The sequence below is a fragment of the Pleurodeles waltl genome, chromosome 2_1 (assembly GCF_031143425.1).
Source record: "Pleurodeles waltl isolate 20211129_DDA chromosome 2_1, aPleWal1.hap1.20221129, whole genome shotgun sequence".
NCBI classification, from domain to species: domain Eukaryota; kingdom Metazoa; phylum Chordata; class Amphibia; order Caudata; family Salamandridae; genus Pleurodeles; species Pleurodeles waltl.
In genome coordinates, this window is record NC_090438.1 from 682,328,097 (window position 1) to 682,347,883 (window position 19,787).

A 19,787-nucleotide genomic window follows, 5' to 3' on the forward strand; every position below is an offset into this window, starting at 1 on the left:
AAAGTCTCAGGCCCAAAAATACTTCATCCTGCAAAGAACTCATTGTGCGGCGAAAATTCGACACACAGCCTGCCAGAAACGAGACACAGCATGCATCGCAGTGAGAAAATCACCGCACACCGAACCGGAACAATGCAGCCCGGCTCCCCGAGAGGAGATTGACGCAGCGCCAGCATGGCGACCGAACTTCGACGCATGGCCCACTGATTGAGGCATAGCTGAGTCGGAACGACGCAGCCCGACTTCCTGCGAGAAGAATCAAGACAGTGCCTGCCATGTGACAAATTTCCCCACATCGCCCACCGGATCGACCCAGCTCCTGTGACTTCGTCCTGAACGCCCAGGATTTCTCTGCATCGTCTCCGGGGCGTTCGAATACCACACAACCCGAAGAGGATCCAAGACAGCGCACCGGAAATCGTCGCAAAGCCTTCCCTGCGTGGAAAATTATTGACGCATCGTCTGTGTGCGCCTGGAGAAACTGACGCACACTTCCTCGTTTTCCATGCATCTCCCCCTCTGCGGTCCCTTGCAGAGAAGTCGAACACAAACCAGGTACTTTGTGCTTGCAAGAGACACTCGTTGCTTTTTAAAGACATTTGTTGCTTTTAAAAGACTAAAGACTCTTTTTATCATTCTCTGAAGTGATATTTCAATGTGTTTTGACCTGCATTTATCCAGATAAATATTCTATATTTTGTATTTTTGTGGTGCTATATTGTGTTATTGCATGATTTATTGTACAAATACTTTACACATTGCCTTCTAAGTTAAGCCTGACTGCTCAGTGCCAAGCTGCCAGAGAGTGAGCACAGGATAATTTGGATTGTGTGTGACCCTGACTAGAGTGAGAGTCCTTGCTTGGACAGGGGGTAACCTGACTGCCAACCAAAGACCCCATTCCTAACATGTTTGTATTAGTATACTCCGCCTGCAATGGCAGTGCAGGGTGAACCTGAATGCAGGGCCCTAGAGGATGGCACAATCAGTCCTGCTGCCCTCAGAGGCCTACCCTTAGTACCTCCTGCCCTGGGTACCCAAGTACCCTTTACTAGGGACTTATGGGGCAGGTAGAGGTGTCTCCAATTGTACCAATGTATCACAACAGGTTAGGGAAAGCGCTCTGGCCCAGGGAACCTGGTTAGCAGGGCCCCTGGGTACTAACAACTTCTAGGCTACATCACTTACCAGGCAAAAAGTGGAGGATAACCATGTCAAAAAGAGGCCCTTTCTCACAGTATACTCATCCTGCCATACCTACAACATTCTTTCAGCAATCCTATTTGTCCCCTGTAGTTCTTTCTAGCATATACCTCAAGTTCCTCTCTACCTTATATCTACTCATGCACAACCTTCTTTCTGTTATCATCGTAGCACTCCTCATATAAAGGACAGTGTAATGTTAGTTAAAAATCACATTATGTCAAGGACGGGACCTGGATTGTCAACATGTCAGATTCTTGGATCTGAGCTCCATCCTGTCTCCTGTAAAACTCTGTTTCTCCTGGGCACTGGAATACCCAAACGACCGTCCTCTCTCGACCTGTTCTCCCTTATGGCCTTATGGGACCCAGAGTCCGAAGGCCTCTCCACTGCCCTGATCCCTGCAGCCTCAGCAGGGTAGTTGAGTTCATCGCGAGACAGCCTCAAGATGGAGGCTGCAACCAGATGTCTGTTCCCTGGCCAGGGAAACCTCTGACAAGCTGGTGAGGCGCACAGAGTCTGGGCCCAAAGCTACGTCAAGCCCACACTGACCACAACAAAAGCTCCTTGAGGGTGAGCGTTTGGCGGGGAGCACAGGTGGACCTGCAGAAGCTCTCAGATGGTGGTGGCATTGACCTGAGCCGGGAGGAGACGAGGCCTGCTCCTTGAACCGGAGAAGGCACACTGCAGACAAGGAGGTCCAATTTGTGAGAAGCAGGTACTACGGTCTGGAGAGCCCAACATCTGCGATAGGGGTCACCTGTTCAGGCCCTAGACGGGAGTAATTGGTGGAGTTGTGGGCCTTCTCGCTCTTCCTGCCTAACAACTGTGGTGTTCTTATCCGAGGGCAGCTTGAAGGTCTCTCTAGCGGCCACAATTGACATACTGGCCCCTTGTTCCAATTGCATCCAGCTGCTTGGGGATTTGAGCTGTGAAGCCACCATGCGTCTCCTGGTATCTCATCCGGTGCTCCCCATGGGTGGTCTGATGACTACCGAATCATGGAGAAAGAAAAACCCCAGTCTTTACAGGTGCAAACCAAGATAGATAGATTCACGGCCCTCAACAACATGCCTAAAACTGAGAGATACTTCGAGCCATCCAGGATTCTAAGTTGGCATTGGAGTCCAAAATAGAGGAGGTGTGGGTCAACATGGCTCTTCTACGACAGGACCTTTGCAATGCAGTGGACACAATATCAGAAGCAGATAGGTGGATATCAGAGTTAGAGGACACAGTAGGAGACCTGAAAGCTGAAGATCCACATCAGTGAGTAGAGGACGCTGAGAATAGACCTTGCTGAAGTGACTTCTGATTTGTTGGCTTCCCTGAAAGGATGGAGGAATTGCCACCTGAAACCTTCCTAGGTTCCAATCATGGATGGACAGGGCTATCACTATGCTTTATATTTGAACGGGTGCACATTTTACTGACACAGAAGCACCCCCGCAGGGTGCCTCACCACCCCCATGATCATCAAACTACTGAACTATCGAGACCGATGCAATTCTGTGTGGGGTATGGAATCTGAGGCAGTTCTCATTCCATCTAGCCGCATCATGATTTTTCCAGACCATATGTGTCTAATAAAACAGCAGCGGAAATCCTTCGACCACGTCAGGCAAAAACTCTGTCCCATGAAAATGCAATACATGCTTTTATGCCCAATGAGGTTGTGGGTAATTCATGAGTCTAAATCCCTTTTCTTCGACACACCAGAGAAGGACTGAGTCTAGCTTATTGAGCAGCATCTGCTTAAAAATAACCAAGCACTTCTTTGATGGTGAAATACAAACTGGGTGGGTGACAGGCCTACCAGACCTTGAGGACACAGGAAATAGTGTAAAAGAAGCAGGCAGTCATGCGAGACAAAGGCCTCATCAGGATCCGAAGGTGAACAATAGGGATCAAGCAGTAACAGAACCCCAGAAATGCTAGAAGGCTCCCCCTCTCCAAGGGCAAAGAGCAATAATAAAGGAGGTAGCCTACGACTGACCACAAACAATTCACATTGGTTTTTCAATGCACAACATGCCTCAATCGTCGTATCCTACATTTATTAGTTTGTGGGCAGGGGTAAGACACGGGAAGGGGATCTGATTGCTGCCTAGTTCTTTACTGGCCCCGTTTTCTAGGGCAACAGAAACTTCTTGGGGCAGGGGTGTCCGACAGTATAAGAAGAGCAGAGGTTGGGAGGTAGGGGTTTTTGTTTTTTATGTTTAATTGTTTCCCCTTATAACTGTTCCTTTTTTCAGTTTAATATGTTGAGAATGCAAGCATACATGCAATGACAATTGTCAATCCACAAAAAGATATTGTGGAATAAAGATATCAAATAAAACAGTAGGAATTCAAATGCATATTAATCTATTGAAAAAATCCAATAATGGAAAGGCATCTAAATAACAGCACATATGAAGAAAGAGAGAAGAAAAGAGCATCCAAGGAATAACCTTCACAAAAAACGTTGCGCTCTAACTGTTCTAAGATGCACAAGGTAAAGCTTGTATTCTTTGTTTTACTATCTCAATGCCTGGTTCCTGGCGGACAACCAATTTTACCTTTGTGGCAGAGTGTGGCGGTACAAACAAGGCGGAGGCTACGTAATTAGGTAAGTAAACTAATATTTTATTTTTCCGTTATTGGGGAGGGTAATATAGTCCGGTACTCTTTCTGTGGGTTCTTGGGGTATCGGTTCAGGTCTTTTCTTAATTATTGCTCTTCCTCAATTCCTTCTCCCTCTCCTCTCTAGGTCGGTGGTTCTTGTGTTCTGGAGGCTCCAACACAGTTGACCGGGAAAAGGAAACAGAAAAACGCAAAGGTGAGTGGGGTTTCTTTCTGGGTTTTACTTTAGGGAAATGGGAGGGGAAGGACTTCCAAGAGGGCCAGAGAGTGAGGGTACACTGGGTAACTGTGAGAGACCACAATATAGGTGACTATTGTAAATCTGAGTGCTCCCAAATAGAGAGGGAAGTGAAAAGAAGAAATACTTTCCCTAAGTAGTATGTGTTACCCTCCCTTTTCCCTCTCCCACCTCCCCTGGACCCTTCCCCGGTGCCCCTTTAGTGATAGGGTTTCTTGTCCCCAGGAGGGACCGTACCTTAGTAAGCCACGACCCTCCTGGGTCGTGGCGGGATTCTCTGCTACTCTGTTCCGGTACCGCACTGGAACTGGCGTCCGTTCTCTCGCGCTCTTCAAAGGCTTGTTTCTCGTTCTCCTCGCCCGCGATTCGCTCTCCGTCTGTTGCTCTCTGCTCCACGGCGTTCTCTCTCCCCGTCTGCGAGTCCGTCGTCCTCTTTCTGTCCCAGCGCCGGAAGGCCGAATCCGACGCGTCCGGTAGCGTTCCCATGGTAACATGGGAACGCGGAAATGACGTGGCGGGGTTATCGGGGAGGATCCTGGTGACGGAAGGAGGAGACGAGGTCTCAGCGACCCGTCTACAACCTTTTTCTGCTGCAAGAATTACAAGCTTTGTTAAAACTGAATTATGGGACGTTGGGAGTCTCCTTTGGCGCTTTGGGCAGCTAGAAAGTCCACTATGCAGGGGACTGCTCGCTCATAATTGAGAGCTAATAAACAGGAGAAATATGGTTAAATTATTACTCTTGAGACAGAGATTTTGGCATTAGAATGGGAAAGTTACAGGCACCAGACGGAACAAGTGAGGCATTGGCTAGAGGTGGACAGACAGCCACTGAAACAGCTCTATCTGGATGGAGGCCCATCAAGTGTTAGGTGGCATCATCCAGGCGGGTGTATGAAGGAGGATCAACTCAACAAACTCCTATACTGGTTGGGTAACAAGGACAAAGAGAGAAAAGTAGTTCCCCATTCTAAGGCTAGGCGGGAGAATAGATATTAACGGCACTAGATATTACGACTATCTTTGAGAAGTGCTATCAATCTCCATTCGACGAAACATGGTGCCCGGGGCGAGTACCATTCCCCACTTCCAATGTCTCAATTTACGCTCTCTGATAAGAAGGGCCTTGATCAACCTCTCAAGTTAGAGGAGCTTCTTGAGGCCCTGAAGACATGAAACCCGGTAGGAGACCTGAACCAGAAGGATGCCCCATTGAATACTATTGTAAACCGCGCACCAGTAGTGCGCTCCAGTCCCTTTTGGCAATGTATCTGGAATTGATAGAAAATGGCCATTTCCCACCAGAGCTGTACATGGCAACCATTGTATTGGTACGTAAATCAGGCCGGCCACTTGACCAATGTGACTCATATCATCTGATATCCCTCTTAAACACGGAGATAAACGTTTTTGCCAAGGTCAGGGCCAAGAGTGTCCTTTGGGTACTGAAGCGTTTGATCCATCCAGACCAGTGCGACTTTATTCTACAACTCAGTACACAACACTACCTATACAGAGTTCATTTGACTCTCACATGTTATCAATCCTTACAATATTTTAGCACTCAGTGATTTTAGATTTAAAAAAGCTTTAGATTTGCTGGACTGGGAGTTCCTGGACGAGATACTGCTTAAGATGAGGTTTAGCCCCACATTTGCGGCATATGTTCATATACTATATGCACAGGCATAAGCCCAGATGCGAGTAAACTGAGTCTTTTGTCCCTGGTTTCCTACTCGGTCAGGTAAAAGACAGGGATATCCCCTTTCGTCCCATCTATATGCTCTGGCTATAGAACTGCTGGTAGTATGGGTGTGATACGACACCCAAGTCCGAGGCTTCAACTGGGGGTTGGCAATGGATGACAGGACTGGACTGTTTGCAGATGATATTCTTTGGTTCCCGACTTGCCCATCTGTTAAAGGACCCCTGTGGAACCATATTCTGTAAACAGCAAAGTGTTTGGTCTTTGTGTCAATCTGGCTAAATCCCTCCTGGTCCCTCCCCTGAGGGGTGGCAGAGGGGATGAGACCTGCAGCCCAAACTTCCGATATGCCAGTTCAATTTCCAAAACTTGGGTAATCATATTGGCCTGAAACAGGGTTTTACCTGGATCTCGAACCTTCGACCTTTCCTATGTAGAATCCAAAATAACGAATAGATGGGCTAGATCACTGCTCAAAATTTTGGGCAGGGTCACCAAGTTCAAGATGATGGTATTCGCGCACTTGATCTATTAGCTCTAGAACTTTCCAATGCTTATTCCAGAAAACTGGTTCTGTGCTGCGACACCTAAAATATGTGCAGCCCCACTAGTAGCATTTGATTTACAGACCCTGGGTGCACACAGGTAATGTTACTAGGGACTTACCAGTAAATCAAATATGCCAATTATGGATAAACGAATCCCAAATACCATTCAGACAGAGAGCACTTGCACTTTAGCACTAGTCAGCAGTGGTAAAGTGCCCAGAGTCCTAAAGCCAGCAAAAATTAAATTCAGCACAGGATTAAAAAAAAACAGGTCAGAAGCCAAAAAGATAGGGGAACCCATGCCAAGAGCTGAAAGGTCTAACAGTGTTGTACTGGCAAAATATTTTCACCACCTTGCTGGGAATCTTAGAGAGTCCAAAATATCTTCCTCAGAGGCTTGCCCTACTGTGGATACTTGATCACCTGGGTGGACCCCGGGTTGACTGTGCCCTTGTAGGGATTGGAACAATGACCGTAAAGAGTGATATTGCCAAACAGTCAAACTTTACCCTCTGGCCGAATGGTGCTCAGGAGTAGACAGGTGCATGAAGCAGGAAGAGCCCATGCATGCTGCAAGAGATGTCTTCCCAAACATGCCAAAATCTTGGGAAAGTGGTGGGCCTATTATCGATTGGCATAATTGTTCTTAGATGCCAACACAACAATATAGTTATCATAGATGTATATGTAAAGAGTTCTTCTCTTTAACACTACATGGAATGTATGGTCTTACTCATGTTCAAAAAGAATAAAAATCTGATATATAAAAGAAAACACGCTATGTCCTCCTATGCCATTTCATATACTTGATTACAAGTGTCATTATTGTTTACCTAATCTAATCACAGATGCTGGATCTATTGCCATCATATTCATGATTCTATCCTGTTTCTTTTGTACTCAAATGCCTGAACGTCAAGTATAAAAAAAAAAAAAAATAGAATTGTGTAGAATAAAGATGAGCAGTGAAGAAGGTCACAAGGAAACTACTGGATCCAAGTGGATGCCACAAAATAAGTTTACGAAACAGAAGCTTATTTCTAGCTTGTCTTATCTTCAATAGGCATGGGGTGTGGTGTGCAGAGCCAGACAGACCACCAGGAGAGGACGTTTACAATGAAAATACACTGTCACTTCCATCTGGATTTGCCCCTATCACTTTGTACTATAGGGTTGCATGAATCCCAATGTCACCCCCTTTTCTTAATGGCTACCTAATATTTCTGTAGCCCTAGTGCTGGATTCTCCATTTTAGTGGTTAAGTCATAGTTGCCACAAGTTCGGAAGTTTTTAGTTTTAAACCTTTCAGAAACATAAATACAGCCTCTTGAATTCTTTATCAAGGATACACTGGGTTTTCCATCTGACGTTTTAGATCCTAGGTAACTGAAAAAAAACACAGTAATCAAGTTTTCAGAGCGAAACGAAAGACATGACAATGTGATTCCACCAAGAGGTAGTCCATTTTTACTTCTCCTCAACTCTATGAAATGGAAGTGATTGGGCCATGCTTATAAGTAGTAAGCATACCTGGAGTTATGTCTAAACATGATGTGCTAATGAACACCATCACCATAGTACGCAAGATGGAACCTATGAAAGCCATAGATGTTGCCATAACTCATGAAATGAGGAAGCGTAAAGTGAGTAACAGCAAACCTGCAGATTCATTAACAAGAAATGCAGGAAATGAGCAGGGGCAGACATTGTTTGCTTTGAATGCTTTCTTGATTGGGTGACACAAAAATAAGCAAATCTAATAAAAATAAAAATAAAAAAAGACTCCACGAAGCCTTCTCTACACTCCCCTCAATGAAACCATAACCATCAACAGCTCTCTCTGTAACGTCCTGACACTCTCAAATACATCATGATGTCAATATGATCTTGTTCTCCAGATGATCCCTGTCCCGTCAAGATCTTTAAGGAATTCTTTTCTGTGACTGAAATAATTCTCTTTGACGCCATTAACGCAATGGTAAATGTAGGACTGGCCCCAGATCAAATGAATCACGGGGTAGACATTCCCCTGTTAAAAATAAGTTTCAAGTTTATTTTTACTTATGATACGGAACTCCCCTGGAGGTCCACATGAAACAAACAAAAAAAGACCATAAAAATAGAAAGCCAAAACCTTCATGGGCAGTTTACATTTCCCATTTTAAAGAAAAGAAAAAAAATGGTACATATACAAAGATAAAAACCATTTAAAAAAGTTGAAAATTCTATAGCAAAATATTTCATTTGGGGGGAGCAGAGAGGGCCTGTAATAGTTCAGAAGCAGTGCATCGGGAAAGTCTGAGACAGATAGGACGTAACCATCTACAACAGAATAATAGCAAGGCCGGGCATATGAAAACAACATGATTCGGGTCTTGATCACCATTTTGACAGAAATTACAAGTAGCTGAAGAACCATACCATCTGGCCCGCAATGTATTGAGAGGGAGCAGCCCCTGTCGCAATAGAAGGCAAAATCTTCTGACCCCATAAGGCAGGTTCCAGCTGAGGTAGGTCTGCATTTCCTTCAATCGTATAGTGTCAGTTACAGATTGGAAGCCCTGACTGTGCACAGGCCTTTTTATCCAGGGCTTGCAGACTAGGTTACTTCCCTAATAATGGATTTTAGCTGTAACGGAGGAAGTGTGGTAATGGATGAAGGATCAAACTGTAGAAGACCAGTGGCATACATAAATTTCCTGCCAATGGTGTATTTCGTTCTGCTGCCGGCCAAATTTTCTTTTTTTTTTATTTATTTTTTAATAATGACCTCACGGAGTCCTCCCCACAAGTCATCAGGCTAGCCACCCGGCGTACGACCCCGACTAGCTCATGAACAAACGTGCTTTGCAAGCCAGTTTCAAGCCTTAAGGTTGCTGCTGAGAGGATGGCGTTTGCTGATATAAGATTCCTCAAGATGCGGCCCTCTAGTTAATCAAGAAAACCCCATTTAGACACTTCAACGTGTTCAAGGCCATAAAGTAGACAGGAGGTATTTTTACCCAGTATACCTTTAGAGGGCATTCATGCCATTAGCTTGACGTAGAGCCTTGTGTTGGTTAAGTTCTACATGCACCCTGACACTGACATTCCCGCAAACAATTGTACCCCAAAAAAGTAGATGAATCTACCCTTTCAAGTTTCTGAGCTCCCAATGACCAGCAGAAACTATCGTATTTAAACCTTTTTTTAACCAGGAAAACCCAAGATTTTAATTTTGGAGCAATTTATTGATAAGAAATGGGCTTCTGTGAAGGCGATTGTTTAACCCTTTTGTGGTGCGATCCATTATGACTATATCATCAGCGTAGAGCAAGCAGGGTATTGGCCTTCCTCCCAATATGGGGGCAAAACCCTCACTCCACGTTAAGTGGGTGGGTAAGTCAGAGATGTACAAGGAAAGCAGAAACGGGCCAGCATTCACCTTGTTTTAAACCATTCTGAATTGCTATTTCATGGGACAAGCCTCTATCCCCTCCTAACAATAACCTACACCAGGTGGAGAAATAGAGGGCAATCACCAGATCTAAGAGAATACCAGGCATGTCTAGTCTTAAGAGCTTTTTCCACAGCCTCGCCCGATCTACTTTATCAAATACCGTAGAAAAATCTATAAAGGCTGCGTAAATCACCTCCCTGTCATATTTCTCATTTATTACCTCAAGGGCAGAGATGTTACAATTGTACCATGCCTTTCTCTAAAGCCTGATTGCTCCAGAGCAATGACTTTGTTCCTTCATGCCCAGTCACTAATCTGGGAAAGCAAATATTTTGCCAACCGCATCCACCAGAGCAATCTGGTGGTAGCTCCCAGGACAGTTGAGGTTCTCTTTCTTATATAGGGGAACAAGAATACTACCATTCCAGGACGGAGGAACTTTTCTGGTTTTATAGCAGCACTGGAACACCTGCGACATGATTTTACTCCAGGTAAAAATATCATGCTTTATAGCCAGTATAGTGATTTCATCAGGACCCAATGCAGCCGAGCTATGCATGCCTCTAATTTCTTTTATAGTGGGGTATGTATATGAGGGCTCGGCACCAGTTTGAGGAAGCGTCACAGTATTCCCATTGGATGCATAGAGACCAGATATGAAAGAGGACCAGCTTGTTTCGTTGATGGCCATTGGAAGATATCTAGTTCTGGTGCCACACCCATCTGCAACCAATGACCAGAAGCGCCTTGAATGGCCGTTAAAAGCTGCTTCCCTTACATTGATCCAGAATCTATTGATAGTATCTCTTGTTAAACAAGCTCCTAAACGCCTCCATCTTCTTTTTAATAAGTCCAACTGAGTATGCCTTTCAAAAGTGTATTCCCTATATTGTACCATTGATTTATCTGTTTAGTATGGGGTTTTACTGTATGCTTGCTCTGGGTCTTCTGGCGGGTGATCGTAATTAACTGCTGCATGAGCTCAGAGAATTTTTCCAAAACATTACCTGCCCAGTTTTCAAGATTGCCAGAGGTGGCCTCTAAATTACCATCAAGCCCCTTTATTTTGTCAGTTTTTTATATTAAATTTTGATTTCGACACCTCCAAGCTCCAAGGACCAGCGGGAAGAACTTTCAGATTAATAGAAGCTACCAGAGTATTATCACCACTGAGTGCAGTTTCTATCACTTTTATGTTTTCTACCAAGGAGAATGCCAGATACCTGGTTACCACATAATCTATATTAGCAGTAACCCCCAAAGATTTATGCATGTAGTGGGCTGGTGAATCGCAGGAGAGTCTACAATTTGCTATGATACAGTCGCTCGTCTTCAGGTGAAGCTTCCCACGCTTATCAGTTCTTATTTTATGGGGAAAGACACAAGTGGGAATCCCAAATGCTTCCTCTTTTTCCTCATCCCAGAACTGTAAGAGGGCTAGATTTGAAATGTTACAGTTTAAGACCCAAACCATGATAATTCAAGTTGCAGGCTCCCTATCACAAAGCTTGTTGATAAAAAGGAATATCTTAGCTAAGAGGCTATTGTGAGGGGGACCAGGGGGGATATAGGAGGTTAACACCACCAGAGGAGCTCCATCAGACCCATCACCAGCACTGTAAAGAATTATAGCCAAGAACAGATTGCTGGGATCTCTGTAACATTCGTAGTGCCAGTGAAGCCTATTAGTCAGAAAGCATGCTACCCCATCCTTAGCATGACCTCTCTGAGGGGGTAGCATAACAGCAAAGCATATAATACTTGTTGCACACAAGCTCATCAGTGGACCAAGTTTCTTGTAGGCAGATTATGTCTGTATTAAGGGTGTTCAAAAACTCAATCCCTCCCTCCCCCCCCCTTATTATTTATACCAGCAATGTTCCACCATACAATAATGAGCTCATTGCTTCTGCGAAGGTGCTATTGGGCAAGGTATTGTGGAGGAGCTGCTTAATGCAGCCGGTAGCCAATTCCAAGAGTGGGTCTTGACACTTAAGTCTTGGGGTGGGCTCATCAGGGGGTCCATAAATGACACTTCCATGCAGTATTTTCCTAAAGAGATTTTTAAACCCTGTTGACCATGAGGGTAGTTGTCAGGGTTACCTAGGGCTAGGGGAATAGACATGTGTTTCCTAGCACCTTCAAGGGGATACTGTGAAACCTTACCAGCTAGCACACTTCACCTTGCTCAAGACAAGGACAACATCAATACCTTTACATTGTAGCCGTTCAAAGTTATTTCAATTTTTGTTGACTATCAATTTCGAATAAGAGAACACTCTTGTTTTGGGGCCAAGACCGGAGTCCTCCAAAGATACCAAGTCTAAGTCATTACTTTCAATAAGGCTAAGCAACTCAACTCGGCCAAATACAAGCCTTTGCGGTCCGTTTACATCTATATTTCCTCTGCAATGACCCATTCTATCAGGTCCCTCTCCCAGGGTTTTATATGTGGTTCTGTCGCCCTCAGCCATCTAATTGCTATTCACCTTGCTTTATTCTCTTCCCCTTGGGTGGCGGCACACTGCCAAGCAAGCAATGTTGAGCGGCTACAGCTACTACTTAAAATAATCTGAAAGTCATTGTTGACCAATAACTAACTTTTCTATGCCAAATATAGAAGATCTGTAGAAAATATGGCCTTCTTAAAGCGCTTAGGAAAAGCCATCTCCAAACCACTCCCTCCCTAACCCCGAAGGAAAGTTTAGTCAACTGTTAACTTGTCTGCTTCTTTCCCACACTGATCACTGTAATGTCATATACCTGCACCTGCCTAAGAATGTCTGAACGGTGGTGAGAATTATGACATGACTAAGAAAAAAAAGGACCATGTATCAACTATTAGAGGCAGACTGCCTATTAGTAACAGAATCACTCTAAAGATAGTGTGTCTTGTTGATAGGGTGATTTCACAACACCCTTGCAGCAGGAGTCCTTAACATTGAGCAAGAACCTTCTGGGACCCAGAATGTAAAATGAATTGCTATTAAACAGTCACATTATAAAAATATCTACAGCCTTTAATAATTAAATATTTGTCAAATGTCACACTTACGTCTCTATGACCACTGCTAGCAGCATCATGAAGTGGCGTATCATCATCCAGTCCTTGTGTGTTTACATCTGCTCCTGCAGCTATCAAAACTTTAGCAATTTCATAGAAACCCACGTTACAAGCTTCATGCAGTGGTGTCCAACCTGAAGAGGAACAATTTACAAGTTCATGCAGGAATAATTTTATGACATTTATGAGGTTCACGGTCTGTAGAATATGTTTTGAATACTTTAAAAACAATTTTGAAGAAAATGCAGAGGTTTTCACAAAAGGAACCCAGAGAAGCAAACAGGAGATGGCTTTCAGACATCAGGATGAACATATTGAAGAAAACAAGAACAAAACAAGCTACAACATATAACTATTATCAATTAAACACTTCTTTCAGTGAGTGAGTAGGTTAGAAAACATAGTTACAATGCAGAATTTAATTAACTGCAAGGGCATGGCTTAACTCCCTACCCCCCCCCCCCTCCCCACACACACAGCTGCATACCATCCTTGCATGCATACAACTAATACAAATAAGAAAAACATAAGCTGAAGGCATCTGCTAGTTAGAGACCGAATCCCTCAGCACAGTAATGGCTACTACTTTAGCTGAGAAAAAGTAATCATTCACCTTAACTCAAAGTCACACTGGGACAGAAAATAAGCCCCATCACAAAAATAAAAGTGGCCCCCATAAATGGGATAGATACCTAAAAAAGCGCCAATGTTTCAAAATTGAGACAGTTTTGAGCCTGTAATATCACTGTGTAGAAGTTTTTTGCAAGAAATGGATGACCACAATGATTTGCGGTTTCTACAGGCAATGATTGTTTTCATAGCAAGGACACCTCCTGTAAAACGTGGCCCAGCCACCCTTAAAACAGGTCCACAAACAGCCTAAAACTGGCCTACGTCACAGACCTGTCAGACCAGCCCATCAGGTAATGCATGATTGACCCATAGGCCAGCCTGACCACGTTTTTACTCTCCTGAAGCAGCATGGATTGAAAGAGCTACTGTCTACCTCAGAAGCTGCAACATGCATATGCTGTTCAATATCAGTAGCTGATGCTTCTGAGCTGTCACTCGTCCTCTATGCATTTATGATTAATAGACATAGGGTCATCAATTTGTCAGAGAAGAGGAGTTGCAAACAGCCCAACAATAAAGAATGCACTGGCAAAATGTCTGATCAGAAAAGCAATATGGAAGTACAAAAGGAAAAACGAAAAAAAACAGAACAGAAAAACAAGGCTCACCAGTTCAGGTCCAGGGTTCCAGTACACACTGACCGAGTTCCAATCTGAAGGCACCACTCAGTAAATATATCCAACAGCTATCACTAGCTTCTACCACACTTTCTATGAAATTATTAAAAACTTATCACAACCAAATCTCTTGCACACAAACTCTGGAAAAGGAAGGGATAAGCAGGCTTCATTTGGATCTTGAACCTAATCCAAGAAACAAGATCCCACACCACCAGAAAGTATCCAAGTATTTTCTAACAAATCCACATATATTTCCCAAAAGAAATTGATAAAGAAGTCAACACAAGGGAACCTAATTGAGTTACAAAATGCTCAACCATCAGACAAGCCCCTACTAGGGAGAGAAGAGAGGACACCATAAGTCACACTCCTAAACATAATTATTGCTGATCTGATACACACTAGATTTCAACAGTTGAAGGGTGGAGAAGCTCTCATAGAGATGCATTTTTGGGAAACTTACTTGTGTTTAAGTGGATATTTACACTGCATTGAGGGATCTTTAAAATATGAAAGATGGTAATTGCAGAAGTCAAACAGTGCTTGGGGCATAAGATTTTCAACAAACCTAGCAGCCAGGGGCAAGCTTTTTTAAGCGGATACTCCATATTTGCCCTATAAATGCAGGATTTAAAATATTTTTTTCTTAGATCAGGCAATGTATGAGAGTAATTCAATACTCAAAAACTACATTTTTTTTTTAGGAAAATAGATATACATGAATACTTTTTAGGAAAATATATATACTTGAAATTGAAATATCATAAATAGATATACAAATCACATTTAGAACGACTAAGTACGTACTTTTTCCTTCACTATTATATAGAGAACCTTATGATTCATTTCATATTAAGCAAATTGAACTTGGGAGATCTTAGTTACATCAAAAAGAGAAAAAATATACTAACCTGTCACTGTAGTTTTCCCACTCTGGTATCTTTCAGAGATTTGACTGCTTGAATCCTTCCCTTGAACTAGGACCCACACAATAAATCCAGAAAGCAGTACTATACCAAACATCGCCTATCAGGGTTGAAACATTCACTTTATTATCCTACTCCCATAGTCTGAAAAAAATCAAACTTCAATCAGATTGCAGAACCTGATCATTATTCCCCTCAATGACTAGCATATTGCAGATTTTCAATTACAAGTGAGAACAGTTGGGTTGTATAGAAGTGCCTCAACATGGGAAAGAGGTTGTGAATCAATTAAAGATACATACACTGGAGAACTACAGTTATAGGTAAATAACTTTTTTCTTCTCCATTATTGGATCTTTTATTTATTCACATGCTTGAATCAGAAGAGAAAGCACTTAAGAGGCAGATAAATAATAGTTGCTGCAGATGCTGGAAATGAATGAAAAAGGTCTCATCTTTTTGGAAAACACATTAAAACACAAAGGGGGCAAAAAGGCTGAGAGACTCTTGGCTTGTAAATTACAGGCAAAAGACACGAGAGACAGAATATCAAGAGTCCAATACCCATCCAGCACATTAATTAAAGACAGACAAACATGCGGAATCTTAAATGCATGTTACTAAGCACTTAGCATGGCAGACCCAGTCTCAGTCTTCTAGACTGAATTATACTTAAACACCGATTTGTCTACACTGACAACCAAATAGGCAGAGCATCTAGATCAGCATATTTCTTTCGGCGGAATAATCTCTAGCATAGCCAGCCTTAAAAAAGTGAAGAAAGCTATGGGGTTTCAGTCAGTCCAAAGCCATGAAAGGGCCATGTATTATGTTGCTCTTACAGACCTATCTGACTAGTGTATACATATATAAAGATCAATATGAGTAAACTGGCAAACAGGACGAACCCTTTACTGACTGGCTTTATAGAACTGGATCAGACATGTTTTATATGTATTAGAGGCTGCATGGAAAACACAAAAAAGGTACAATTTAGATACAAATTGGTGCACTCAACACTGAGAAAGTGTTTGATCATGCAGGGTAGTTATAGCAAATTTTATAAATATGTCAGCCGATAACTAGCTTTACTCCCAAAGAACACATCCTGTTGCTGAACAAACGGTGTACAGATAGCTCCTTGACATACCCGGACACACAGAATACTCCTTCAATCATGCAGGCCAGATAGGCTAATTATAAATCAGTCTTGGCTAATAAAAAGAGGGACCTACATTCCTGGCACTTGAAGAGACTACAGTGGTTTGGGAGACTAGCTGCAAGTAAAATTATGATATGCATAGAATTCCATTCCTTTTTCAAATGTTGCCGTTGTCAGTTTCTCCTACCTCACATATAAAAATTCAGAAGGTGAACTATTATTTTGTAAGAGATCCAGGGTAGCCAAACAAATTGCTACTGGAGTCAAATAAGGGAGGGTTGGTACTATCTTGCATAATATAATATTAATAAGCTGACCAAGTAAAATATGTTGGAATGGGGAAAAACAGATTCCAAAAAGCATTGCTACTGTTCAGGACAATTCATAACAGGGACACAAAGGAACTGCCACTGCGGAATACGAAATACCACAGTTGGAGTATTTACAGCTCCCCAGTTACCAGGACAACTTTGGGAATATGGGATAAACTGGTGCTTGATTTGTGCCACAGCCCCCTCTTGTGCCTTCTGTACTGTGGGTTTTCTGCACAAGGTTTATGTTGTTTTTTTCCCCTGTGGCACCTCACAGCCTCCTACAATTGATCATCCCCCCCCTCCCAGAGATCTTCACCCCCTTGAACCTCCCTTTACCAAGGTTCCCCCTGTTTGCTCTCTGGTATCACATGTTTTGTAGTTAATTAGCTCTATCAGCATTACTGATAGAATGTAACCATTTACACTTATTTTTCCACCTGCCTTGGTTATTGGAGCCAACTGTTGCAACCTAGTTACTCCAATGGCTAAAGCTCTTAGTTCCGGCCACATTGATTGAGTCCAACCGTCACTTGCACCTGCAATCAGAAAAGGTCACAACCGTTATTTTAACACATGCTCTCTCCCAGGTTTCCTTTGGAACCATCTAGCCTTCACCGTGAGCGACATGCCCTTCTGGAACAGTTGCTCCTATTGGGTCTAACTACCCCGTCTGAACCTGAGGCAAGGCTGAGTCTTGTTCCAGTCCAGCAGCATGCATCTTCCTTGCACTCACCTTCGGTAACCTCCAGCACTCTAGACTTCCACGCCTTCCTTTTGATCCTGTATCCTGACTCCGGCGACGTCTCAAGTGTCTAGAGGTACGATTCCACCTCCTCTTGGGCTTCTTGCACTTCAGCCTGCAGTCTTCCTCCGGATTCCACTTGAAGTACTAAAGACGAGGCTAAGTACTTGATCCTTCAGTTTAGTGCGCAGTAATCCTTACCTAAGTTTTGACATTACCTAAGACTGAGGTGCTAATTCCGAGTTTGGCGGTCATAAGCAAAGATCATCATGCAAAAGGCAGCCGAAACACCACCACCAATGGCGGAGTGACGGCCGCCGTATCACGAGTGACCAACACAACACCGACAAATTTGGAATGGAAAAACAACACCATCAGGCCAAACGACGGAAAGAAGGAGGCAATTGCCCCACCACCACAGCCAAGCTGAGAAAATCCCACCCGCTAAATTCGGATACACAAATCAGCACAGCGGAAACCAACATGGCGGTAATCCATTGGTGGTCCAAACCGCAGCAGTTAAATAAGGAGCCACCACCGCAGCAATACTGCACCAGATAGACAACACCAGGAACACATACACACACCTGTCCACAGCACTACAAAACACCCCCACACATACCCAGAACCCTTTGCAAAGTGAAACCCAGATAGAGCGAGAGACAAACACTGAAAGAAGGCACTGCACCTAGATACCACAGGCACCATCACAGAAAACACGCAGCACACAACACACCACTGCACACAAACACCACAGAGCACACACATACATCATTACACATATTCACAACTACAAATAGCACACCCACAATCCCTGCACACCATACACTCCCAACCACAACACAACCACCATGCACCACAAAAAAAAAAAAAGATTTCCTGAAGAGGAGCTCAGGGTAATGGTCGAGGAAATAGTCAAAGTGGAGCCGAGACTGTTTGGAGCACTGGTCCAGCAGACATACATGGCCCGGAAGAATGACCTATGGCAGAGGATTGCCAACAGGGTGAATGCAGTGGGGAACCATCCACGCACAAGGGAGGACATTAGGAAGAGGTGGAAGGTACGGGCCATGGCCTCCTAGCACCAAGTGGCCGTCATGAGGACTGGTGGAAGACCACCACCACCTCCCCAAGAAATGGCAACAAGGGAGGAGATTGTCCTGGCCATACTGCATCCAGAAGGCCTGACGGGAATTGCTACTGGACTGGACACTGGTAAGTCCACAGTACTCACTGCCCACCATGTCCCTGTGCACAGCATGTACCCCCACCACCTTCTCATCCCCTAAAACCATCCGAACGTGCACAATCATTGGCCCCATACCCACACATGCATGTTACATCTCCCCACTGATGCTATTCCCTCACAGCCCAACCTAGTGCATGTATGCCTCACACAGCTGAAAGTACCACAACTACCACAATGCAACACTCCCTACCCTTGTCTGACTGCCAAGTCCATATCGCATCTCTGCAATTGCACGTTGAACCATGTCACTCCCCATCACCAATATGTGGTAGGAATGCACATTAGTACATGGCAATGACAGTAGCAAGACAGTAGCATTGTAACATTCCACTGATGGGAACCCAAGCAGTGGACTGCAAACTGTCAATGCCATTACTGCCCTGCAAATACAGTGAATGAGGGAATACAACCATGTGTGCCTTTTCTTCCTCCAGAGATCGTTTCAGGTTCTGACCTCCTCGTTGACGGCAGCCAGTGTCCCTTCATCTACTTTTTCCCAAGCCACATGCCCTCTCCCTACACCCGTCCAAAGCACACCAACACACACGCATACACCCAGTACAACAGAGAAGATGCGTAAAGACAGACATGGGCATCACAGTCATTCACGCAGGCATGCACACACACAAACCACATCTGCAGACACTTCTCCCACCACCTCCTACCATACAGTCACATCTCCACTCATTCCTGCCAGCACAGCATCATCACACACTGGCCCTGCAGTCATTACTGTCATCCCCTCAATCACCACAACAGCAGACTCACAGTCACACACCACATCTGCACTCATCACGACTACTGTCTCTGCCACCTGCAGCACATCCACCTCTTGCACACACCACCTCAACATTCACTCACACATCACCCATTCCCGCTCCCTGCATCTCTGCCCTCTCCCAAGAAATGCATATGTACCACTCACCCCCCAACATTCAGCCACCCCACACCAGTATCCACGTACAGCACACAGACACGTCAGACAAGCACTCCCTCTACCTCCACTCCTCACCCGCAATCACGTGACAGTCCCCGTGTACCTAAGAGAGTTTTCCTTGCTTTGACCTCTTCCCTACTCCTCTCCCACCCCATCTGCCCCGTAAACAGTGTGTCCCCCTGCCCCTCTCAGGCCCTTCCACCTCCCATTCCTTGGGTCCCCCCTCTGGTGTTTCCCCTGCTCCTCCACCCAGGAAAACATCCACCCCTCGCAGTGCTAAGGTCACCCCGCCCAAGACAGAGGCAAAACATGCCCCTTCCACTTCCAAGCCTCCCTCACCTCCTCCACACCCCTAAGGGTCCTGCCTGTCCCATTGCAGCCC

General features: G+C 44.3%; 1 protein-coding gene across 2 annotated transcripts in view; it reads right to left on the minus strand.

The window, feature by feature from the left end:
• Positions 1–19,787, minus strand: part of ANKRD12 (ankyrin repeat domain 12) — a 418,715-nt gene that overhangs the window by 194,780 nt on the left and 204,148 nt on the right. For both annotated transcript variants that reach the window (XM_069216617.1, XM_069216611.1), the window contains one exon: positions 12,814–12,956. In XM_069216617.1, the coding sequence (XP_069072718.1) occupies positions 12,814–12,956 (143 nt within the window). The remainder of the gene's footprint in view (positions 1–12,813; positions 12,957–19,787) is intronic.